General features: G+C 34.8%; 1 protein-coding gene across 10 annotated transcripts in view; it reads left to right on the top strand.

Moving 5' to 3' along the window:
* The window catches only part of IDE (insulin degrading enzyme), a 61,875-nt gene that overhangs the window by 22,556 nt on the left and 15,252 nt on the right, over positions 1 to 24,067 (top strand). For 6 of the 10 annotated variants that reach the window (XM_086899536.1, XM_086899531.1, XM_086899537.1 and 3 more), the window contains 11 exons: positions 13 to 175; positions 800 to 892; positions 1,423 to 1,514; positions 3,089 to 3,169; positions 5,194 to 5,297; positions 12,009 to 12,111; positions 13,085 to 13,207; positions 13,817 to 13,899; positions 18,603 to 18,747; positions 21,374 to 21,484; positions 22,759 to 22,879. In XM_086899536.1, coding sequence (XP_086755662.1) covers positions 13 to 175; positions 800 to 892; positions 1,423 to 1,514; positions 3,089 to 3,169; positions 5,194 to 5,297; positions 12,009 to 12,111; positions 13,085 to 13,207; positions 13,817 to 13,899; positions 18,603 to 18,747; positions 21,374 to 21,484; positions 22,759 to 22,879 — 1,219 coding nt within the window. Of the gene's footprint in view, positions 1 to 12; positions 176 to 799; positions 893 to 1,422; positions 1,515 to 3,088; positions 3,170 to 5,193; positions 5,298 to 12,008; positions 12,112 to 13,084; positions 13,208 to 13,816; positions 13,900 to 18,602; positions 18,748 to 19,267; positions 19,413 to 21,373; positions 21,485 to 22,758; positions 22,880 to 24,067 lie in introns of all 10 variants that reach the window. The other 4 variants (XM_023929658.2, XM_086899533.1, XM_086899540.1 and 1 more) reach the window with 1 other exon arrangement.

Genomic DNA, 24,067 nt, shown 5'->3' with positions numbered 1-24,067 from the left:
TTTTCCCCTCAGCAACTTTACAAAGTGGTACCCATTAAGGACATTAGAAATCTCTATGTCACATTTCCTATACCAGACCTTCAGAAGTACTATAAATCAAACCCTGGCCATTACCTTGGCCATCTGATTGGGCATGAAGGCCCAGGGAGTCTTCTATCAGAGCTTAAAGCCAAAGGTAAGTCCTTTGAAGGTAGAGAATTGAAAAATATTTGATCACACAGTTTTTTAAAGTTTAGCTACATTTCACTTAGAATAGACCTCTGTGTTAAAGCCTTCATCTGTTTGAATGATTTGAACTATTAAGTAATTTTGTGCTTTATTTATGTTTCTCAGCAGCTAGGAATAAACAGGTATCAGTCATTCAGGCTGCTGAGGCTATTATTTCTTGGACTTCCCTTTATGCGCCATGTTTAGAGAGTTATATGACCTTTGGCATAATGATCTTGTTTCTATTCTGTCACTAACTTTGAAATTACTGTCAGGTCCCTTAGTGTCTGGAAGTTTTCAATGGTGTACCTTTTGCTGTTTTACTTTGTATCATTCTGTTCCAAACAGAAGTAAATTATCCAGTAATCAAATGATCCTGAGTTTGTCATATCACTCTGAGTACAAAATCAGATAGATCCTAACTTGTGTTATGTTTAACTTGGACTGTTGGTATAGACATTAAGGAAATAAAGGAAAACATATAAATTAATCAAAAGAGGATTTAAAAAAATGATGTTGTTGAAGCATGCAAAAAGTTGCATAAATTTTTATAGATATTTTTATGTAAAATGGTTTCTTTTTAATGACATAGGATGGGTAAATACACTTGTTGGAGGCCAGAAGGAAGGTGCTAGAGGTTTCATGTTTTTCATCATTAATGTGGACTTGACCGAAGAAGGACTTTGTAAGTGAAGCACTCTGTCTGTATTCCGTGTTATTGCTGATGTGATGGTTTTGTGTTTGTATCTGAAGAGACTAATTGTTATTATATAGCTTGAAAGCCAGTTTATTTTAATTAACTTGTTATTATTCTGTGTTTAGTTCCTCTAAGTATGCTAACACACTTCCCCTAACATAAGAAATCAACTTATTTAAGGTTATATTAAATTAGCTAATTAAATACTTTAAATAAACTTATTTAAAAGGAGAGCTTTTAATACCTTTGTGTGCTACTTATTCATGCTATTTAGACCTGAGTTAAATTGTATTTTAAATCAATATTTTCACATAAAGACATGTTTGTGGAATTAGCTGGGGACATAAACACCTTAAATTCATGTTTGAGAAAAGCAAGTTTAACTTTGTTGGTGGGATTGCAGATGTACTTAAAGATCTTGATATATCAAAGTGTAATTGAAAATAAAACCATGTTTGTGTTTGTTAAATTTCTTCTCTGTGCAGATCTGAGTGAATTTAGTATTTTTTTCTTTTCAGTGCATGTTGAAGATATTATTTTGCACATGTTTCAATATATTCAAAAACTACGTACAGAAGGACCTCAAGAATGGGTTTTCCAAGAGTGCAAGGTAAGTAATTGGGGCTGTACCATATGTGGTGGTTGTCTTTTTACAAACTTTTCTTATTATTAGATTATTTGACTTTGTTACTAGCATTTAATAATCACATGGTAATTAAGCTTATTAATTTTTAAGATGCAACATGACACCAATGGCAAGTACATTCAGAATACAGTGTCTTAACATAGGTGTGAAATGCTCTTATAGAGCTGGGAGTTACAATAGCATCATGGAGGTGAAGGAAGAAGGATCTCGCTCTGTCCACAAGGATTTTACATAACTTTGTTTAGTCTTCATTGCAGAAGGGGAAAAACATTTACTGTGAGGAGTGACATTGAATTGGAAATGGAAATGGCTGCAATTGTACCCCTCCCTTCTTTCATGTGTCAAATTGTGTAGTTGAGATTGTAAAGGCAATAGGACATTGAATCTGTTATTTGTTCTCCTCTTCTTTTTGAAAAGTCATCTAAAGGCTTTTCATGAAGTACTTTGGCAGTACACATCAGTCTCTGCTGAACTCTTCGTGCTTTTTAAAAGTCTGGATAGTTTTGTGTGCACAGAGCAAAAATGTAAAATGTCCTGTTAGATAGCACTGGTCTTCTCAGTGTCAGTGGGAAACAACCCCAGTGTTATTTATGTATATATAGTCTCATTGGTTCAGTACATATGCTTGGGTAAAAACTATCTCAGCTTTGTTTGGTCCAAGCTATGGAGTTTCTCTGAAAGTAGAAATTATGTAGCTGGGTTAGCTTTGTTTCATACATTTTGACACTATATACCTGTGAAAGTAGTCTCAGGTCTTGTTATCCTCTGCTGAAAGTCCCCATGTATTTGTTTCACTGAGAGAGTAAGCAAATATAAGGTCTGGAAAAGGCAATTCCATTCTTCTGTCTCATCCCTGTGCCTTTCCCTTGCTCCTCTTCTCTCAGCCCCAGCACTCCTGAGACTGTGGAGTGAGTCAGAGAGCTGGCAAACTACTATGAAAAGAATCTTTCAGAGTTTACTTTCAGCTGAATTGTTAATTAGTCTCTGCATGGTTTCATGGAAGGATGGTCTGTCCTTTTCACTGGCTTAGAAGTCTTAGATCTCTTTAATTCACACTTGCCATTGTATCCTAAGAATGATGTATTCTATTCATGTGGCTGAGACAGTAAAAAGAAACACACTTTTTCTGTCTCTAAACTTACTCTCGGCTGACTGAACAAAAGAAAGAGAAAAGGAAGAGAGAGAGGATTCAGTTTGTTAATATCTGACAAACATTGCACTGGAGCACTGTGTACTGGTGGGATCAGAGCTGGTGTGTTTTCAAATTATCAGGAAATTTAAATAGATGAGTCAAATCTGACTTAAAAGACTTGTATAACACTTCATATTATGAACTATCATAAATTGCCTGTGAGTTTGATGCAACTTGAGTATTACTGAAAACTTAAGTTAGAGAGTTGTCTGCTATAACATGGGTACAGCAAAAGTACTTCATTTTCTTTCATTATAAGAAGGAATGAAGTAGCTAGTAATTATTCTTAAAATATTCTTAAAATTCTTAATTTATGCTCTTTAATAATTTATACATTGTTTTTTAGGATCTAAATGCTGTGGCATTCAGATTTAAAGATAAGGAACGACCACGAGGTTACACATCAAAGCTTGGAGGAATGTTGCATGTAAGTGGAGGGGGTCGTTTTTGTTTGGCTATTGTTTTTTCTAATAAGAATTTAGCAGTGTGTTTGATTAGCCACTTAATAAATACAGGCATATATGAAGGTCCTTTGTGCTTCTTGTGTGCTGCATAGGCCTTAGTTTTGGCAGTCAATAAGTCGAGTTCTGTTCACTCTACCATTTTACATTTCTTTACTTGGTAGAATTGATTATACAGTAACTGGAGGTGCTATTTGATCTGTTTCAGTGTTTCTTAAGACATATGTACCTTGCCATTGTGTTTGTCTGGTAGCTAACTGTTCTTTAGGGAAATACTTGACAAATAATATTTGATCGTAAACACTGTGTTCCTTAGTTCATGGTGTTGAAATAATGGCAGGAAGCAGAAATGTTTGTATTAAGATTGCAAATTACACATGCTTGATTTTACTTACGTGATTGCATATTGGTACTGAAAGAATCATCATGTAGGTTTTACTTGGTCTTTAATAGTTCTTGCAAAATTCCCTCATTTTGTGCTAAAGGAAGATTTAGGGGTGTTTGCTGAATTTTTTTTTTTGTCTAGTGAAATGATGCAGCTTTTATACATGGCAGCCATTCTTCATTACATAGCTAGTGTCTGCATCTAGTCAGAGAAATTTTTGATTTCTTTTCAGGAATTACTGTTATTGGTTATAGACCTTTCATCTGTAAAGTCTAAAGTTATGTTTAATTTTCTAATTTTCTTTCCATTTGCTAAAAAGCATTATACTTGGCTGAAAACATGTAAATGGATATTTAAAGAGCTCTTGCTTTGCATGCTGTCTCTTGCTTTTGTTCTGTCAAATGCCTAAAATCTCTAACAAATGGACTTCTGACTTCTGAAACAGACTTTCAGTGGCTTCTGTTTGTTGGAGCATTTCTGGTTACAATTGCTATCTCCAAAAATCAGGCCAGGAAGTTGCCTGCAGTGTTCCGAAGAGCATGGTATTGAATCAGAACTCTTTTTTTTCCCCACTGTCTTTCTTTTGCTTTCCTTTGCAGTATGAATAGTATTTTTCATTCTGCTTTAGTAGTTAAATGAGCATCAAATTCTGGATCTTTAGCATTCACATTTGAATTTTTAGTAACACAGGTTTGGTTCATTGTCCTTGATCTCCACCCACCACCGCCCTTTCTCTTTTCCAGAATCCTTTTTACAGAGACTTAACTCTCTGTTCTGGATATCATTCCACTGTAATTTTTTGTATAGTATATAACATTCAGAAAGCCATTTTGTAGTAATTCTGGTTGAAAAAGTATTCCTGTATGGCAAAGTGGAATTACTCGGTGCTTGTGTCACCTGGTAATTTTCCCTTGGTAAAGAGGTGTTTATCAAGAAAGTTTTCCTGTCAACCACGTTACTAATTTTCAGATGAGTTTTAGTTTATTTTAATCTTAAATTGCCATGTACCTTAAGAGATTTTCAGTTTGACCCTAAACAAAAAATGTTCGCATTAAAAGTGCTTAAATTTTTCTTATGCTTTTAGATATTGAAATATAATTTCCTTTAAATTATTGTAAACAATAATTGAATTATTAGAAAGTCCTAAAAAAATCTAGGTTTTTTGTTTCTTTGTTTTATTTTGCTTATTTATGTTTTGTTTTCCCCAAATCCACTCTAGTGAGTACTTGATATTCTTTTATCTTGAGAAATATCCTGCAGGGGTCAGCATTTACCATATTATTTTTACTTTAATCAAAATACCATTTAAAGGTGGGTGACTTTTATACTGAGACATAAAATATTCTGAGAGAGAAGAATGGTAAGTATAAAGTATGTAAAATTGCCTAATACTTGAGAAATATGATTGCAGTTAGAATGCTGCTCCCTCTTGTTTAGTTTTGGGAGATATTTTTAAACATCCTACACTCTCCTAATTTGAAATTACTGAGGTAATATGGATTTAATGACCAGAAGTGTTTGCTTTTGTTTCCTCTACTGAGCCATAGCTTTTTCATGCTTAGTATTGTTTAATTCATCTACATATTCCTTGCTGTTGTTTTTTAGTATTATCCTATAGAAGAAGTACTGGCTGCTGAATATTTGCTCGAAGAATTCAGGCCTGATTTAATAGAGATGGTACTGGATAAATTGAGACCAGAAAATGTTCGGTAAGTTAAACTGTGTTTTAACACAAGCACAAGTTATCAGAAGGCAGGTAAACTAATGAAATACGAAATCTTGGGTGTCTCTTGCAGCTCCAAAGTAAATGTGATTGAAAAATCTTAACTACATTTCTTTGTATGAGAAAGTGTTAGATATATGTTAATTTATTTTCAAAGGTTGATATATTTCAAATAATTATTGGATAAAATCAGATAAACTTGAATGATGAACTGTGTTTGCAAATGTTATGAGGTTCTGGTGTTTCTAGGCGTATGCAAGCAATGATAGAATAAGGAGTTGCCTATATCAGCAAGAGTAGTTGCCATAGTAATTAATGCCCTTTAAAGAAGGGCCTTTATCTTTGTGTGTGGGTGTGCATCTGTGTGTAATGTGTGTGGGATACTTCAACTGAAGCTTGACTATGTCAAGAGATCATATTTTGAACAAACAATACTTTAATGAAAATCTCCAGTTCTCTTTCCTAAAGTATTTAGTACTGCTCTATTTTGAATGTATTTTCATGTTACTCTAACATCCAAGTTCTTGAAAATTTGATACCTCTAACATATAAGCAGTTTTTAGTAATTAACATAGAGAATGTGTAATTACTTGCTCTTTATAAAAAGCCTAACCAAATTCCACATGAATGCAAACTTTTAACTGGTTTTTAGAATTGCTTACAAGCAATAGGTAAAGCTCAGCTGATGCTGATTTATTAAAGAAGCTGCAGGTGCTAATGGGATGTGATGTTTATTACAGCTTCACATAGCTTTGAAGTTTAGCTCTTAACATTGCAAGAAAATAGTCAATATTATCTAATTCATAATATAAATTGTGTCTTTGTTACTACCCAGAGAACTTCCAAAGCATGTTCTTACTTAAAAATTGAAAAATTGGTATTGGAAATTAATACAAGTACTTACATTCATAGATTCTTTAGCTTGTCAGATGCTGTTGGGTGCTACAGACCACTCACCACTTTCCTGTGTTACTCCTGTTGTTCCCTGTGCCAGTCTTTTGACATCCTTTCCAGCTGTCAGTACTTCAGCATAAGACAGCCATAATGAACCTAATTCAAAAGTTACTAGTGTGACAAAGTGTAGAGAATACTGGTAGAGGGAGAAAATTCAAGTCTGTAGAATGTGGCCAGAAGCATGAGAGTAGTGCTGATGGTTTTTAGAAGAATGTCATGTGGTTTTCTCAGTTACTTAGCAAAAATGTTCTTTTGCTGTAGGTAATGTAGGCCCATATCAGCACTTTGCAGTTCTGCATTCCTCTTTGTCCATTGCTGAAATAAAAGGGGGTCAGACAAGAAAATAGCAAGATGAGCAAGAATCTGATTAGAGATGAAAAAGTCATTCTAAAAAGATACAGAATTTAGGTGTAGCATGCTTAAAACAATAGTAACCAAAGAAGATGATAATTTACTATGGTATGTATCTTCCTATAATAGTTTTGTAGGGTTACATCAGTCTTCTCCCATTTGACAAAGTGATTTCTGGTTAATGGACATTTTGTCCACACTTGGTAATTGTGGATTAATTTAAAATAAAAAATAGATTTTTTTTATGATGAAACATACCTGGAATAAATATGAACTGAAGTTGATCTTTAGTATATTAAGCAACTAATAATAGTCTGATCCTTCAGATAATGGAGATAGGTGTTTCAGAATTGGTCATTAGTAACTTCAGTGGGTCTCCGTAATCATGGGCTTTAAATGTTGTGTGTCTCACCTTGCTTTCTGCTAGCTGGTGCTTTTTGGATGCTGTATGTTATGTTTAATCTTCCTTCAGGACTAATTATGTGGTCTCTTCACTTTACCTGACTTAAATAGATATCATTTAATAGATGAAGAAATGTGTTATTTTAAAATTTTGTATAAAAAAGGTACTAAATATTGGGAGAAGAAAAGGGCTTTCAGAGCTGAAATAAACCTGGTTTTATGGCCTCTTCAGTTAACTGTTGAAGAAATTATTATTGTCCTTGTTGCAGACATTTTAGTAGGGCTTAAAGATAAATAAGCAGGTTACTTCTCTGAAGTTTAAGTGCCCACAGCTACACTGACAGCTGTCCCACTAAGGCTTAAATATAAATACATACAAACTAGAGACTGTCCAGAGACTGATCAAATGCAGTTCTAGCAGCCAAAATCAGCAAAGCAGTGCTGTTCTAAGAGGATGGAATGAGACCTGCAGGAGGTCTGTAATGATGTAGCAGCAGGCATGCTATGAGTTTGAATGGTATACGGTCAGAGTAATGAGAACTGTATTATTACATGTGGACTGAGACCGTGTTGGTGCTGTATTTGCCACAGCAACTGTACACTCACTTCTTAGTTCTCTCCATGTTCAGAGTATTTGTATTCTTAAGAAGTATAACTACGAAAAGAAATGCAAAACATCAGCCCAAATTTAGATTCCCAAGCGTCATGTTGCTTTTTCCTGCTGCTCTAGAAGATACATTTTTTTCAGTGTAGACTAAAAAGTTACGATTATGCTTCCGTGTAGCTTCTGTTATAATACTGGAAGCTGATGTTTCTTAGATTTAAAAGTATAAGTCAGTTTCAGTGGGAATTAAATTTTTTATTCAGGGCATCAGATGTTTAAAGATCTGAGCTGATCAGACTTTTCTATTTTCGTTTGACTGAAAGAAGGTACTAACTTATATATAGTACTGTATTCCTTTTAGATCTATTTTAAGCATTTACTCTGTGAAATTAGAAGAAGAAGGAAACGAACTACAATTTTTTAAAATCTTTTACTTAGCTAAGATTCTTCAAAATATAACATAAGAGGGGGTATACTTTTATAGTACCTTTTACTGCTGGCAGGATACATTATCTTGGGAAGGGGAAACTTTGAATATTGCTAAAAGGGATTTCATGGTACATTACAAAGATTCAAAAGAAAGCCATTGTGGATTTTATTTTTAGTGGGCTCTCATGAAAGAATGAGTTAATATGTTAATGATGTTAATAAAAAGGTTCCTTTATGTTACTTTATGTTATTTTTATTTGCATCTGTGTCTAAATGAATTACCAATTCAGTAGCCTGCTCCCTTATTTTGTCTTTTCTTGAGCAGTTTTATATGCTAATAAAAAAAAACAACCTGTGCACATCTGCTTTAAATATCTGTATTGTTTGGTTATCCCCCATTTACTGATATGTATGCTCATGTTTACCTTTCTGTTCTCCCTTTTTATAAAAGAATTATTAAGTGCCACATGCTAACTATGCCTGTTGTTTGGCAATTCTTTCCTGTTTTTATTGATTTCTTTTTTCTTTTTGTGTCTTGCATACATTCTGTCTTGAGATGGTTTAGTTGGCATTGATTTGAATTTTTTCTTTTTATTATGGTTTTATTTATAATTTCATTCACCTCTACTAAGGACCTCTTGGCATAGCTGTATTGTAGTAACTGCATTCGGTGTCTTTTTCAAAAGAATATTTTTTCAACTATTATTTTCTTAACAAACTTTGAGTTTAAAAAGTACTAAAAAGATTCATACTCACAGATGGTAGGAAGTATGCATGTTCTTCCATTTGACTGACCCATAGCAGAAAGTGTTCATATTCTCTTCCCACCCCTGCACACTACTTGTTGCATTTAGTGCCTTAATTTCCCTAAGAGAGAAACTTTTTAAAATGTGAGTATCATTTTTACTTGTTCAAACTGTATTGGGTTTTACCAGCCATCTGTGAAGATAAGGGAATAGACTTGGCAGGTGTCTCAAACTTAGCTGAAAAATGTAATTTTCCTATCATTTCCAAGGCTTTTTTTCCTTTCAGCATCTGCAGAATAAATGCTCTTATTAAAATTTAAGAAGATAGTGACTCACCAGATTAAGCAGCTAAAGAACATTTTCCCTTGGATAGTAAGTGGGCTATTTTCCTCTGTTGATAGCAGAAGTGCAGCACTAGTTCTGTCCTAGGGGGAAGAAAATGAAAATGAATACAAAAAATATTGATAGAGAAATTTCTAACTACTGGAATTTCACAGACTCCCAGCAGAGTTATCTCAGTGCAGTGCAGGTTACCTTTTCATCAAGAAGCTAAACATGCTAGAAATGTTTGTGTTTGTTTTTAATTGCATTGGATCTGAGCAACAATTTTGAAAATGGCAATTTGTTCAGTTATTTCCCCCCACAAATCTTTGGTAGCAACTTAGTTTTACTGAATCCTAGGAAATAACTTGTGCTTCTGCAGTGATCAGAGTGCTGCACCCCAGCAGCATCTCTGTGTGTAGTTTCCCCTTCTCTGGTTTCTGAGGGGATTGATAAGTGAGGGGCTTTGAGTAGCATGGGTTGCCTCACATCAGTTTTACTGATGGTTGTGAGGGAACTTATGAACAAATGTAGGCTTTTCTTATTTTTGTCTCAGTCATGTTGTGTTATGCATTTGAATGAGATAAAAGTAATTTCTTCCATTGTTTGACAATATCATAATTTGGAAGACAATGTTTAAATTAGGTCCAAAAAAAAATAAATCCTTTATAAAAATAAATTTGCTTTGATACATTTGTTATTAATGTCACAAATACTGACGAAGTTTTCTAAGTCTATTACTTTTCTACCTTTAGAGCCTAGAGTTTTGTTATGTAAATCTGGAGTATAATAGTCGATAATCTTTTGTGGAGGTACATTCATTTAAAGCACACATTCTCTTCCAGGTAACACTGTCCTGTGGATATCTCACAGCTTCAATTTAGATTTCAGTAGAGTGAAAAACAGTATTTAGTAAATACGTATCACATGATAGAAACTGGAGTTGTTTCTGAGATTGGGGACCACAGAAATTTGCATGTACAAGAATGTATATACAGAAGTAAATAGCATTTATAATTTGTTGTGTTCCATATCCATGAATGGTTCAAGCTTAAATATACTTTAAGCAGGTCCTAGTGAAGATTACCTGTTGGTCTGTCTTGCTTTTCCAGTGCATTTCCACACTGTCTTAAAACATACGGATGTTCGTAGTATTATACAGCACAACAGAGAAATGAAAAGCAAAAGTAATGTTACATAATTGGTGACTTTAGAGATGGATATTGAAGTATATTGAAATGCCTGCATGGCATAGTATTTCTACCTGCTGTGCTTCTCTTCCCCTCTTTTTGTGTCCTGATCTTCATTCCTTTTGATCTTAAGTTGTAATTCTTGGGCAGACAAAATGCCTTTTGATTTGTTTCTGTTGTGGGTATGTTTCTGACAGCTCAAAATGTCAGTAATCATTTCAGTAGTGATTTGGGATAAAGGGAAGGCAGGAGAATCTCTTGAAGCAGAACTGCTTGAAGAATTACAATGTTGATACCCAGAGTTTTGTTTTCTATACAGTGAGTGGACAGTTATTTTTAGCTCTTGAATTTTAGTATGTTCCTGCAGGAAATGTTTGGGCGCTTGGATTGTCACTACTGTTTGAGCATCAGTAAGTTGGAGAACAGTAGGAGGAGGAGGAGATGTTGAATAACAGACATATTCTAACAGTCTATTCTAGCGTAAAACATCTTTGTCTTGCTGCTCTAACCATATGATTATTGGAATTTTATTAGGGTAATTTTTTCACTTAAGACTCTTACTTCTTTTTCTTCTTCTCATTTATTTACTGCACAAAAAGACCTGGCAGGTTGCTCTGAAATTCTAAGAGATTTTATCTAAAGAGACTTTAAGAGACTTTAAAAGAATTTTAATGCTTTCTAAGTCTCTTAGCAACTTTGTACCTCTGTTGTGGTTTAATCACCGCCAGCAGCCAAACCCTACACAGCCACTCGTTCACCTGCCTATCAGTGGGATCTGGAAGAGAATCACAAGGACAAAAGCTGGAAAACTCATGGGTTGAGTGACATACAGACAGTTTAACAGGGAAAACAAAAGCAAAAAGAAAAAGCAAAACAAGGTATCAATTTGCTGCTTCCTAAGAGCAGGCAGGTGTTCAACCATGTCCAGGCAAGCTGGTGATTGTGCTACCTTTTTCGACCATTTCAAATTTCTTAGAAACATCCATTTACTCTAGAAGCTAGCTATTCCATTGAATAGTCTTTTGTGTTGTGCGTTGTTCAATACAATCAAGGGAATTTTCTTGATACCTGTCATGTAGGCTACTAACAAAATACTGGTATGTTTTTAATCTTCTTTATTCTGGATTTCCTCTTTTTCGGGTGTGTTCTTTAATTCATGCAGTGCCTGGATGATGCTCTTGGTCACATGGTTTAGTTTTAGGTAGTCCTGCAAGAAGCAGCGAGTTGAATGTGAGATGATCCTTATAAGTCCCTTTCAGCTTGAGGTTATCTACGATTCTATGACACTAGGACTGGAATAAAATTTCTATAATCAGTATTTCCACATATTTGGATGTTCATATAGGTGGTACATAAAACGTAATTGCTTCATCAGTTTTCTAGACAACTGCAGGAACTGTTTTCTATAACAACAATGGAGTCTTAAAAATAGAAATTGCATGCAGCACTACTGGTGTGTAACCAAACCTTGTAACACTTTGGAAAAACTGTGACATTAAATGATGTGGTAACCCGATTTCATGGTTAACCTTAGCATGTAGTTCAGTGTACTTCTACATACTCTTGTACCCTGTAATTGTCTATGGACTGTTTGCAGAAATAAAGGTATCCTGGTGATGGAGCAGAAACAGTGCTTGGAATAATGTCTCAGTCTTTCTCAGACACATTCATGCCAAAGTGCTTTATCTCTTTGTTTTCAGAGTTGCAATAGTTTCCAAGTCTTTTGAAGGAAAAACTGATCGAACAGAGGAGTGGTATGGAACACAGTACAAACAAGAAGCAATTTCTGATGAAGTTATTAAGGCATGTTAAAATTTTTAACGTTCTAACATCTGCAAATAAAGTCAGTGATAAATTCTTAGTCTAATTTCCATATAGTTGAAGGGGGAACTTAAATCCACTGCTCTTCATAGCATGAAAATTTTGCAATGAGTCTGTTTAATGTTGAAGGAAGTAAGAATGTTATATTAGTCTTTAGATTTCAAATATTAATTCTATAGGCTGGATATATTTTAACGGTTATAAACCATGTTGAGACTACAGGGAATGTTACACTGTTTTTTCTGTAGAAGATCCCTAATATGCAGTGGCTATGTAAAAATGTAAGCATTAACTTTTAAAAACTTAAAACTCTCTATTACATGTTAATTAACTGATCAGTACTTAAAGAAGGAATTTTTAAAAACTCTCATACGTAATTGTTTCTGAAGTTGATTTTTGCAACATAGAAAGCAAATATGTTTTGCCAGTTAAATGAGATTGTGAAAACCAAAACTCAAAAAAATAAGTGGGAAAATCCTGTTGAAATTTGTTATTGTTCTAATCTTCTAAGAAGAGATGGCTGTGAAATTTACCTTAGGGCTGAATTTGACCTTCTGAGTGTGCTCAGAACAGACATTGCATAGGAACACTTCCTTTAGCTCAATTGACCATATCTATGTTCTTGATTAAAATTCTTGGTTAAGTGTTTAGTTCAATATCTTCATTTGCAGTTCATGGTAGCAGAAAATATAAGATTTAAACTCACCTTCCTCTCTACTGTAAACTTTTCAAAATTTTTTATCTGCCCTTCTAAGAGCAATTCATCCTGCTGATAGCCTAATCCAACTGGTTTTCCCATCTATTTCTCTCTTACCCTGTTACCTTAATAATATTTATACATAATGTAGTGGAATGCATTTTAAAATCTTTTGTTTCAGGGTAAAATAAATTAGCCCATATATGCTTTAATTAAGCAGAAATTTTCATAGCTTCATTGTTTCTTCTCTTGGCCTAGAAATGGCAAAATGCTGACCTGAATGGGAAATTCAAGCTTCCGATGAAGAACGAGTTTATTCCTACAAACTTTGAGATTTTACCATTGGAAAAAGATGCAACACAGTACCCTGCCCTAATCAAGGTAAACTGTCAGTATTTGTCCTGTTTGCTGCCTAACCTTCTGGGAAATTAGAATTCAATTCCTCTGTTTTTAAAAATACAGGTCATCTCATATTCCAAAGTACATAACTTCAGTATTTTGCTGCAAAGGCAGTAGAAAGTTCATTCTTGCTGAACTTTGGATTATGACAATTTGTCTTCCTAGGAAAATGAATCTAGGTACAGCTTGAACTCTTTTTGCCCTTTTGAAAGTGTGTCAGCAATTGATAAAAATAGCAACAGAGCTGTTTTCAGCTGAAGGGTGACTGCCACTCATGTTTTTTTGACCACTATTGAGTAAGTCGAGGGTGTAGGCAGGGCTATTGTTTTGTAACTGTGTATAGAAAACACCTGTGATTGCATGGAAAAAGTGAGAGAAGTGTCATTTAGTGATCTCAGAATATAGAGAATGTATACTTAATATATTGAATATATCTATATTTAGTATATATGCTGAATATAGCAGTTCAAGCAATATGAATTTAAGGGGATAATTCTAAGCAGTGATTTGAAGTGTGAAAAGACTTTTTTTAAAGTAGTGGCGTATATTGCACTTAAAAGTCACATAACAAAACATCTTCTCTTGACACAGGACACTGCTATGAGCAAACTATGGTTCAAGCAAGATGACAAATTTTTTTTGCCAAAAGCCTGTCTCAACTTTGAATTTTTCAGGTATGCAATGTTAAATATATCACATAAAGTTGTCTCCAAAAGTTGCTTGTTTATTGGGAATCTGCATTTGTGTGGCAAACACTTTTTTGCATGTATTGGCACTTTAGAATCTTTGTCTTTACTTTGAATATGTAATAAGGCTTATGTGCAGGAAGGCCCAGTAAAAAATCTGCAGTAATTGAGTAGCAAGAAATTCAATGTGTTCTTTCTATATTAAAAGGAAAATTTTACTTTAAAATACTCTAAAAAATTTCCTTTTATATTTTGTTTGCTATACCTGGATTACACCTGCCAGTAGAACCCACTACATATTTGCAATATCCCTCTTTAAAAATAATTGTGTACTTTAAAGTTAATTGCTAAATCACTCTTTTAATATGTGTTTTCTTTATGAAATGCTATTCTGATAATAGTTTTAGGCTCAAATTCAATTTCGTTTGCATAATGCAAATCAGTTTAAAAAGTGCTTAAAATTTTGGAGTTTTACTTAACTGACACCCATAACTGATTGTACCTTTTTTTTAGAAGAGCATTGTCTAGATTATCAATGCATGTTTGATTCTGACCTCAAGATGTATGATAAAATGATGTAATGTTAATTTTGGTCTTGCATGACTTTCATCATAGGAAGATAATCTTTCTTTTTTAAGTGAGCATGACAATGATGGACCTTCTTAATGTTTATTTTAAGTAATAAATTTCTAACTTTTGAATTAAAAAAACACTGCTATTTTTAAAGTGCAGCTGTTTCTGTGCTGAATTACTGAAAGCTAGAAAACATTCAGGGACTCTCCTTTTACCTAATTAAGTTACTTGGTAATACTATTGTAAGGGCCATTGTGGTGGCTCTTGTAGATGCACTGTTGAATTCTTGTTTTGAGAGACCACTTGAAATTTTTCTTGCAGGATATTATACAGCAGTTTTTTTTCAGTATGTATGTCTTGATACTGGTTTTGATACTAGTTGGGGAAAATAGGTTGCCTGGGCATTTTTTCTTTTTGCTTTTTGAAACCACAGGCTAGATGTTACAACTGTTTCAACTTTGATGTGTCAGGAAATGGAGGATCAAAATGGGAACTCCCTATCTCTTATTCAGAGAACAACAATTGCAGTGCTTTCCCTTCTTTTTCATTCTTGGTGGCTTTTCCTTGTACTATGTTTGGCCAAAATCCAAAATAGGATTTCATTGATGGACACTGAGTTCACAGTTGTGGTGGTTTTTAAAATCAATTCAGGTGAACTATAAGTGGTTCAGTCTCTAACAGTTCGTGAGTGAATAAAAAATAATGATTTGGTTTATGTAGATGGACCTGGTTTAGGGCAAATTTTGGGAGGAAACTTCTGAAGTGGTCTCTCCAGAAGCAAATTCAATCAGCCTTTCCCCCCACCAGTTTGGGAGACATAAATTTCCTTTGAGAAAAGTGGAAAAAACTGTTTATTTGACAAGCAGAGTACTCACAAACATGAAAAAATGAATAATATTAAATAACGAAATGTCTCGTTGTTCTGGAGAGATGGCAAATCCAGAAAGTCCTCTTGCAGTCAGAGTCCTTTTCATGGGTGTGTCCTGGGCTTTCTGTCAGTCTCTCCAGGGCTCTGGTCCGGTGTCCCGGCCGCAGTGTGGCTTGGAGGCCCCCAGACAATAGTCCTGGTGTTCCTGGACTGAACAATAGCTGAGCAGTTCCAAAAACCTTCTGGCCTCAGTTAACTGGAAAAAAAACTAACTAAAAGAGAAGGAGAGCTCTCTGTCACTGTCAGTGCTGCAGACAGTCTGTGAGAAGGAATGGCAGGCAGCAAGTGCAGTTTCTACAGACAAACTGCATGCTGCTTCTTCCCCCGCTTCACTCTCAGAACCAGTCTTTAAGGTGCAGAACTTAATATCCAGCATAAGCAGAACAGGCAACTGGGGATGCAGGCATCATAAAGTCACCTTAGGACAGAAGAGCACACAAAGGTGTAAGTGTATGCAATACACACAATATCAGAATCACTTGTGCTGGAAGCGACCTTTAAAGGTCTAGTCCAGCCCTCCTGCAGGAAGCAGGGATATCTTATCTAGGTCTGTGGAGATGGCATTTCTCACTTAGATTTGTGTTTTCATCTCAGAGAGCCCTTATAAAAAGACAGAAGTACTTGAGCTTTGCTGACCACTGTAATGGAATGATTTGCCTCTTTCCTCCTAGGAACAGTTCCATGTGAGAGCTGTCTTTTTTCTTAGGGTTGGGAGCAAGGTTTTCCTTTTACTTAAAAATGAGATGGTAATTGTATGTGAGCAGGAGCAAGGAGATTTTGACAATATTGGGTGCATCACCTTTAAAAGATGTTGTAAGCAGGTTTGTCTAGTTTTGATACTTATAAGGTTCTTGGAGAATTTGTCTCTATTTGATCATGCTGATCGTCATTGGAGGAAATCTTGAAATATAGTGTTTATTCATGAGACTTGATAGAATCATTCATATCTCATGGGACCTAGTGAATTGGTGAATAAAGCCATCTTTATGACGGGGGTGTTCATAAAAAGTCTGAGCCTTTCTGAGCTCTAGATCAGAGTATGAAGCCTGCACTGCCTTGTAGGGGATTAGAAGTTTGTTCACATGACAGACTGCTTCAGTGTGATTAAAAAAACTAGGAGGATTTCTTCTGCCTGCAGCTCTTATCAACATGAAGCATAGAAAGAATTCTGGTCCAGATTCTAATCTGCAATTGGTGTGTAGATAAATTAAGAGGAAGTTGATGAGATCTTCCTTAAATATGCAAATCACACAGGAACAATATGTGTATAAATCTCTTGAAATCACCTTGTTCCAAAACTGAAAATCCTTACAGGCATCCTTGTGTTAAAGAAACATTACAGTAAAAATATCTGATTCATTGCCCAGCCTAAAAGAGGATGATAAGCTTTTGCATTTGTATAAATTGTGACTTAAGAGTTCAAAAAATATCCTTTTTTAAAAGGAAGTAAAACAACCATGTAGTGTGGTGATGCTTTGAAATTCTTTAAAGGTAGTTAGCAGCTCAAGACTTCAGTGTCAATTCCAGCTATGTCACAGATGTTTGAAAGGGGGAAAAAATACATTACAGTTTTTTTAAAATGCACCATTTGTGAATAAGTTGTTCTGCTTCTTTGAGTCTAGTCAAAAAAAAAAAAAAGGTAAACTAGAAATAAGCATTTGTTTACAAAATTGTCAATGAGAGGAAGCAACTCCCAGAACACTTTTGTAATAGTTCTGTTACTTTACACGTAAGGATTAATGATCTAGTAGTTGTGATTTTTTTGGAAACTCCCAGTTGGCCTTTTCCAGCTGAGTGAGAGTACAGAATTTAAAACTGATACAGACATAGTAATCACTCAAACTGATTAAGTCTGTATTCTAGTGTCAAAGTGGGAAAGAATATAATGAGTCTGGAGAAAGGTTTATAGGATTGACCTACATCTGGCTTTGAATTTGGTCTTAATTAAAAAATTCAATAGTAATTGGATTTATATCATTTGGCATGTTGAAATAGCTCAGTTTAGGGTAATTCTCATTGCAGGGAGAAATGCAAATACCATTTCTTTTGTCTTTTTTACTGACCTGTTTGTTTAATCAGGGCCAAGATTTCAGACTGTAGCAGGCTCTGCTTCTCAAACATATATGTATTTGAAATTATTAATTTAGTTTATTAAAACATCTTTCTGTGTATCCTTTTCTTAATCTAAAAGGAAGGAGAAGTTAAAAGCTACAAGGAACCTTCTTAAAAATATCTTTGCAATTTGTTTCAGTTATCAGTTTGCATGTTGTGGTCATGTTTTACTACATTAATGTTGATACACAGTGAAATACCCTGCAGTGTAGGTGTAAACATATGTAATAGCCTGAACATCTGACTGCTTCAGGAAAAAGTCAGGTTTGAATTGTAAGCCAGATCCTGACAGCAAATGCTTCAGATACTGCTGATCATTTCTGCGTAATTGGTAATGAATTTACATGCGCTTCAGAGTTTTTAGTAATACATACAGTACAAATAACTTGCCTTTTGAAATCTTTAAAGCAGAAAGGTATTTAACAATTGGCATGGTTGAAACATGGCTTGAGTCTTTGAGTTGCATTTCTCTTTTTGAAAAATTTGCAACGGTGTTGTGTGTGAACATGTGCTCCTAATGCAACAGTAGGTTTTGGAGAGTTGTTGCCTTTACAAAAATAACTGGATAAAATAACACAAAAAATTACAGCAGTAAGAAAATTGATATGCCAGACTTCTCTTCTGACCTGACCGTGGCATGTGCTGCATCTTGTCATACCACAAATTGTTGATCTCCTAAGTTTTGTAATAGAAACTGGTAAAGTATGAGTATTAATTAATTTAATGTTCAGTACATGGACTTCATTTTGGTCTATTAATTTATGTTGATATATATAGTTTCTTTTGCTCCTGGTGAATTCTGACTATGCAGCCAAGTAAATAAAGCATGTCTTGATTTATGAGCACAAATAGAATATCTCTGGGGTCTTGAGTATATTTAGTCATTATGCCATATGCAAGCTAAGTAACTCTTTTCAGATGTGTTCATATTTGACTTTGAAATAGGAGTCCTTCAGAATGGGATCCATCAGCATAAAAACACAGAAAATACTGTTTCCTTCAGATCAAACTTGAAAGGCCAAAAGAAACAGAGAAACAATTTTAAACTGCATATTTTACTTTCAACATTTTCTTCCAGCCCATTTGCTTACGTGGATCCCTTGCATTGTAACATGGCCTATTTGTACCTTGAACTACTCAAAGACTCCCTCAACGAGTATGCATATGCAGCAGAACTAGCTGGCTTGAACTATGATCTCCAAAATACCATCTATGGGATGTATGTAAGTACCCAAATCAAGCAAAAGCTTAGAGCCTTAAAACTACTTCCACTCATCAACATTTTTATATTGATTTGCTGGAAGGACTTTTAAATCAAAAATAAAGGCTGTTAGTCCTTTTGATCTTGGTTATTAGCCATCCTTTCTTTGATTTGAACTTTAAGTTGAATTTTGTTAAAAGTCTTCAACAGTCTTCTAGTTCACATCAAGCAAATTTTCTTCTTTATTTTTGTATCATTCATGAAATTAATTAGTTTGTAAGATTTTTTTCCTCCATTAAAAAACCACAACCCTAATCCAAGCTTACATATTTATTGGTCAGATACCTACTAAAAGCTTTCTGACTGATGGGGTAAAAGATCCCCTTTTCATGCTATTAAATAAATAGTATACTTCTGCTTTCCTGTTCAAGAACTACTGATCATGAGGCTGCATATACATACTCTTCAGTCATGTTTCTTCATCCATTACCTTGTCACTGCCTGAGGTATCAAAGCATTTCTTTTGTTTTTCTTTTTGTTAGTCGCTACATTTATGCTGATCCTCTCCATTGCAACATGACATACCTGTTTATCAGGTTATTGAAGGATGATTTAAAAGAGTATACATATGCAGCACGCCTCTCAGGTTTGGTCTATGGCATTGCATCAGGAATGAATGCAATACTTGTAAGTAAGAAAAGAACACAGGAGGAAATGAAACAGCTTGGGAGTTGTTGAGCTTGGAGAAAACATTTGACTTCTGCATTTCTAAATGAGATGGTTAATGTTTTTTTCCTTTGCATATATCTCATGAATTAAAGGCAATGCAAGACTGTATTTTAATCAGTACTGAGTGACCTGTTTAAGAGTGCAGTGTCTTGTGAACTTGTGTGTAGTGCAATTGTTGCATTCTGGTTCACATTTTTACTTGCTTGCATGATAATCTGGAAAGTACTATTGCTGGTTTCTGTATAAAAAGATTAACTTTTCTGTTGAATGAATCCCCAACTTTACAGATTTTGTTATAATTCTCTAATTCTGCTGTCGTGAGCTGTGGAGATGGATTGTGCATGTGTTCGTTAGAATGCAATGCTGGATATTTATGGCTTTTTCTTTTGTTTTTATCACATGTTTTGTAATCTGCTACAGAGGGCTGACAATACTTGATAAATACTGGTATTATGATAAATGCTTATTTCTCATTCAGCTTCTATGAGATTTATGACAGGAGATTTTAGTAGTCTCTCTTGAAGTTTGGTTAAAAGCTTTTGTTAACCACCCTTATACGAGAGCATGTTTTGAAATTTCCTCTAGAAGTGCTATTTTCCAAAGCATTTTAGTAGAAGAATGTACTGTATATTGTCTTTACATTTTCTATATGAGAGAGTGCTGCATTTTTTTTTTTCAATCCAACACAAATCTAATTTCCTGGTTGCATTCAAGTGACTTACTGTGTAAACACCCTTATCCTCAGTTTCAAAACTTGCTGATGTTTCTATGATCAGGGTTAATTCCTTTTTAAAAAAAAAATTGTGTTATTTTCTTCATTTTTAGTCACCATTATTTTAAATATTATTTGAGAACTTGTAATATTACTTTCCATATTGTGAGAAGTTTTATAATTAATAAGTGTGACTTACTAATGACTATATTGGTGCTTTGAGCAAGGGCAGATGCTACTCTGAGAAGTCATCCTTGGTGGTTGTTAAACACTTTGGGTTCCTATGCTAATTTAGGATACCAGCCTTTGTCATAAATCCATTTATGATAACTTTTTCGTCAAATTCATTGTTCAGCTATGTTTCAGCAACTACAAAACAAAAAAATTCTTCCTACTGAAAAGCAGGAATTCTGTATGTTGGTTTGTGTTCTAAAGTTTAGTTTTACTCCTAATTAAACTGCACAAATCCAATCAAATTCCTGGTTCAAGATACCAAATTTTGAAGTTTTTCCCTGAAAAAAAAACCACTTTTTAATGCCGTTCTTTGCCAGAGAAATTTTTTGTAGCTTGATGAAATCATACAGTAATTTCTAAGTTTTATGTTATTTTTTAAATGAGCATTTCATTTATACTCTCAAAAATATGTATGATCTGATCAAGATATCATTACAATTCCAGGATGAGTACCTTGATATTTCACCTCAGTAGCATCCTGATTATAAAGTATGCTGCTGTTTATAGCACCCTTTTTTTATGGTATTGCTTACTTCCACTTAAATATTCTTTGGTCAACAACATAGATGTGAACCAAGGATAAAAGTAAATTGGAGAGAGTATTTTAGAAGGTTGTGAATCCAGACTTCATTACTAAAGTGAGAAACCTAGATGAAAACAATTTCAGTACTCCAAGACTCACTACTGTAATTATTAGAAATCTGTATTCTGAGTACAGTATACTTACACCAGCATGAAATTACATTAATTGTGTGCATTTAGAACTCCTGTGCAAATACACAATACTATCCCTGTCAGTTAGTTACCTTTTGATGGGTAAAGGAATTTAACTTAAGAATGATTAAATGTTCTGTAATGGTGAATTTAGTGTAAGTATTGAAAAGTGCATTGCTCATTGACTTGTACAAGACTTGGTAATGGTTTTATTCTTTTATCTTCCACATTTAAAGCAACTTATGCGTTTTTTCCATAGCTCTCCGTAAAAGGTTATAATGACAAGCAACATATCTTGCTCAAGAAGATCATTGAGAAAATGGCTACTTTTGAGATCGATGAAAAGCGATTTGAAATTATCAAGGAAGCGGTAAGCTACATGAGAAATTCACATTCTGGAGTAATTGAAACTTGAATTCATTGACCTGATAGATCTGAGGGCTGACTGTCCATGGAAATAGAGTGAAATTCTGCGTTTGTGGCACTTCAGATGCTTTTTTTCTTTTTTGTGGCTGTGAGTTTCTCAGAGTTGTGTACATAACATTCTTTGGTTAAAAGTAACTGGTCCTGGAATCTTTTTTTAGTCAGTCTTTCTTATGATGTATCAAGGAAGCACAGCTTGCTTTGGTAGGAGTAGAAATCGAAGTAGGGGGATGGAGGGGAATATCTTAACTTTATATCCTGTTTCGCAATTTGGAAAGGCTTCAGTAGGACCTAGCCATAAAATAAGTGGGAGATGGATGAAGGGGGAAAGGAAGTGTTGAAAATATTTGCAACATTTCTTTTCCCCAGATTTGTCTTGGCTTCTGGGCTGTGACCCTTTGGTGCAGAGGTAACCACCTGGTTTAGTACATGCTGAATTCTAGAAGTTATATCAGCTGGAGATTGCAGTTTTCTCCACATGTTTATGCCAAACACATAAGGGAGATCCCAACTTCTGGCTTCTGTTTGGAGCAGACAGAAGGATACATCCTCAACAACCTGAGCCTTGCTGTTAGTCAGTCATGTGCCCTGAAATGAGTTACTTTTTTCCTGCACTGGAAGTGCTTCCAGCTTACCAAAACTATTAGTGTGCACTTTCCAGTTTCTCTGGTAAAGGAAAAAGGTTTTGCTTATTTTGTAAAAGAGCAGCTGGACTAGAAAGTAGTTTTTTTGAAGAAGCTCTTTGATTCTTCTCTCATACCTCCTTTATCCATGCAAAACATGCAGAGAGTTTTCCAGATGCTCCAGATTTTGTCTCACCAAGTCAGCCAAAGGAGGCGACAGGGAGAAAAATACATTTTCTATTAGCAGTGTTCCCTCACCCCTGGTTAGTCATCATAGAATGCAGATTTCCTGGGTAGAGCAACTTGATCCAAATTCTTATTTAACTGCAATAATTTCTTTTCTAGGCATTAATTTTATGGACAAGTTTGATTTCATGCACATTTCAGCCATCTTAACAGTTTCTGCTTAATCCAAGGCTCAGAAGCCCACATTATTACTAAAGTCTTGTAGCACAATTTTTTTAAGAGTCCTAACAAGCAAGAGAGTGTTCTCAGTATCTGAACTGTATCTTTTTGATACAAAGTTGAGAGTACAATGTTAACATGTTTAGAACTCTATTTCTAAATTTCTAACTTGAACATGATTATTTTGGTTTAGTACATGCGGTCACTTAACAACTTCAGGGCTGAACAGCCTCACCAGCATGCAATGTATTATCTCCGACTCCTGATGACAGAAGTTGCTTGGACCAAAGATGAATTAAAAGAAGCTCTAGATGGTAATGTTCTGCCATTTTATTATTTTTTTTTCTTATGTTACTTAACTATTGAGGATACCTGTTTTGAACTCTGCTCACTATTCAAGGGAAGCCCCTGCAGTGCCAGGCCTGAGCTGATGCTGGTCATGCTGCACTTGCCCTCCAGTTTCAATAAAGTAGAGTAGTTCATGGAAAAAGCCTCAAATGGCAAAACCTGCAGGTAAAAGTTCAGGCAAAACTTTACTAAGTATGGGGATATATGAACATGGATATGGTGAATCCAATACTTAATCAACACTGGTAAAATCATTTGGCTCTAGCTGACATCTTACAGGCCCAGTGGAGTGTATCTGCATTGTACTTCTTAATGTGCAAACTATTTTGTTTTTTCTGTTATTGGGGAATCTTAGCTTATATTTCTGTAGATAGTAAAGAACTGTATCTAATAAAGAAGAAAGATGGACTTTCTGTAGATAATGACAACAATAATAAAGAACATTTTGGCTCTTAGCACAAAGTAGTTGCCCCAGTATATTTGAAAGAAAGAAGAAATTGAAGAGATTTAAGTGATTTTTCAAGTCCAGATGGAGTGGGGTTCTGAGCAGCCAGCCTAGTGGAAGGTGTCCCTGCCCATGGCAGGGATGTTGGAACTAGGTGATCTTTAAGGTCCCTTTCAACCCAAGCCATTCTGTAGTAATTCTCTGTTTGTAGTAATAGAGTAATAGCTGAAAGACTCTTCCCTACTTGTATTTTACAGTGTTGTATTGAAAGTCTGTTGCTGGGACAGTTAATGTCTTGTAATAGCTTCTTGGAATGCATCAACATTCTTTTCAAGAATAATACATGGCTTTTGTATTTATTTGAGGGGTTTGATTCAGAACACATATCCATGAACACCCCATCAAGCCAACCTCCATTGATTCTATATGTTACAGTGTATTTTGCACTGTATATGAAAACTGCTTTGCAAGGACAGGCTGGATAGAATGTGTGTGTATGTGTTGTGCATGTGTCCTCTAGGATATATTGCCAAAATACTGTTTTTGTGTATCATTTGTTCCAAAGTTAGTATCAAAACACTATATTTGAGTTGAGGTTCTTTTTTCAGTCTGGATGGTAAATGCACAATGTCTTGAGCATTATAAACTACATGCTGCTTGTTTAGTATATAGCTAAGGCTTTTCCTTGGAACACCACCTGAATGATTTC

This window comes from Cyanistes caeruleus, chromosome 8 (assembly GCF_971803275.1).
Source record: "Cyanistes caeruleus chromosome 8, bCyaCae1.hap1.1, whole genome shotgun sequence".
Lineage (NCBI taxonomy): Eukaryota > Metazoa > Chordata > Aves > Passeriformes > Paridae > Cyanistes > Cyanistes caeruleus.
The sequence above is the reverse complement of the archived record's forward strand: the minus strand, read 5'-3'. Positions and strand labels throughout refer to the sequence as shown.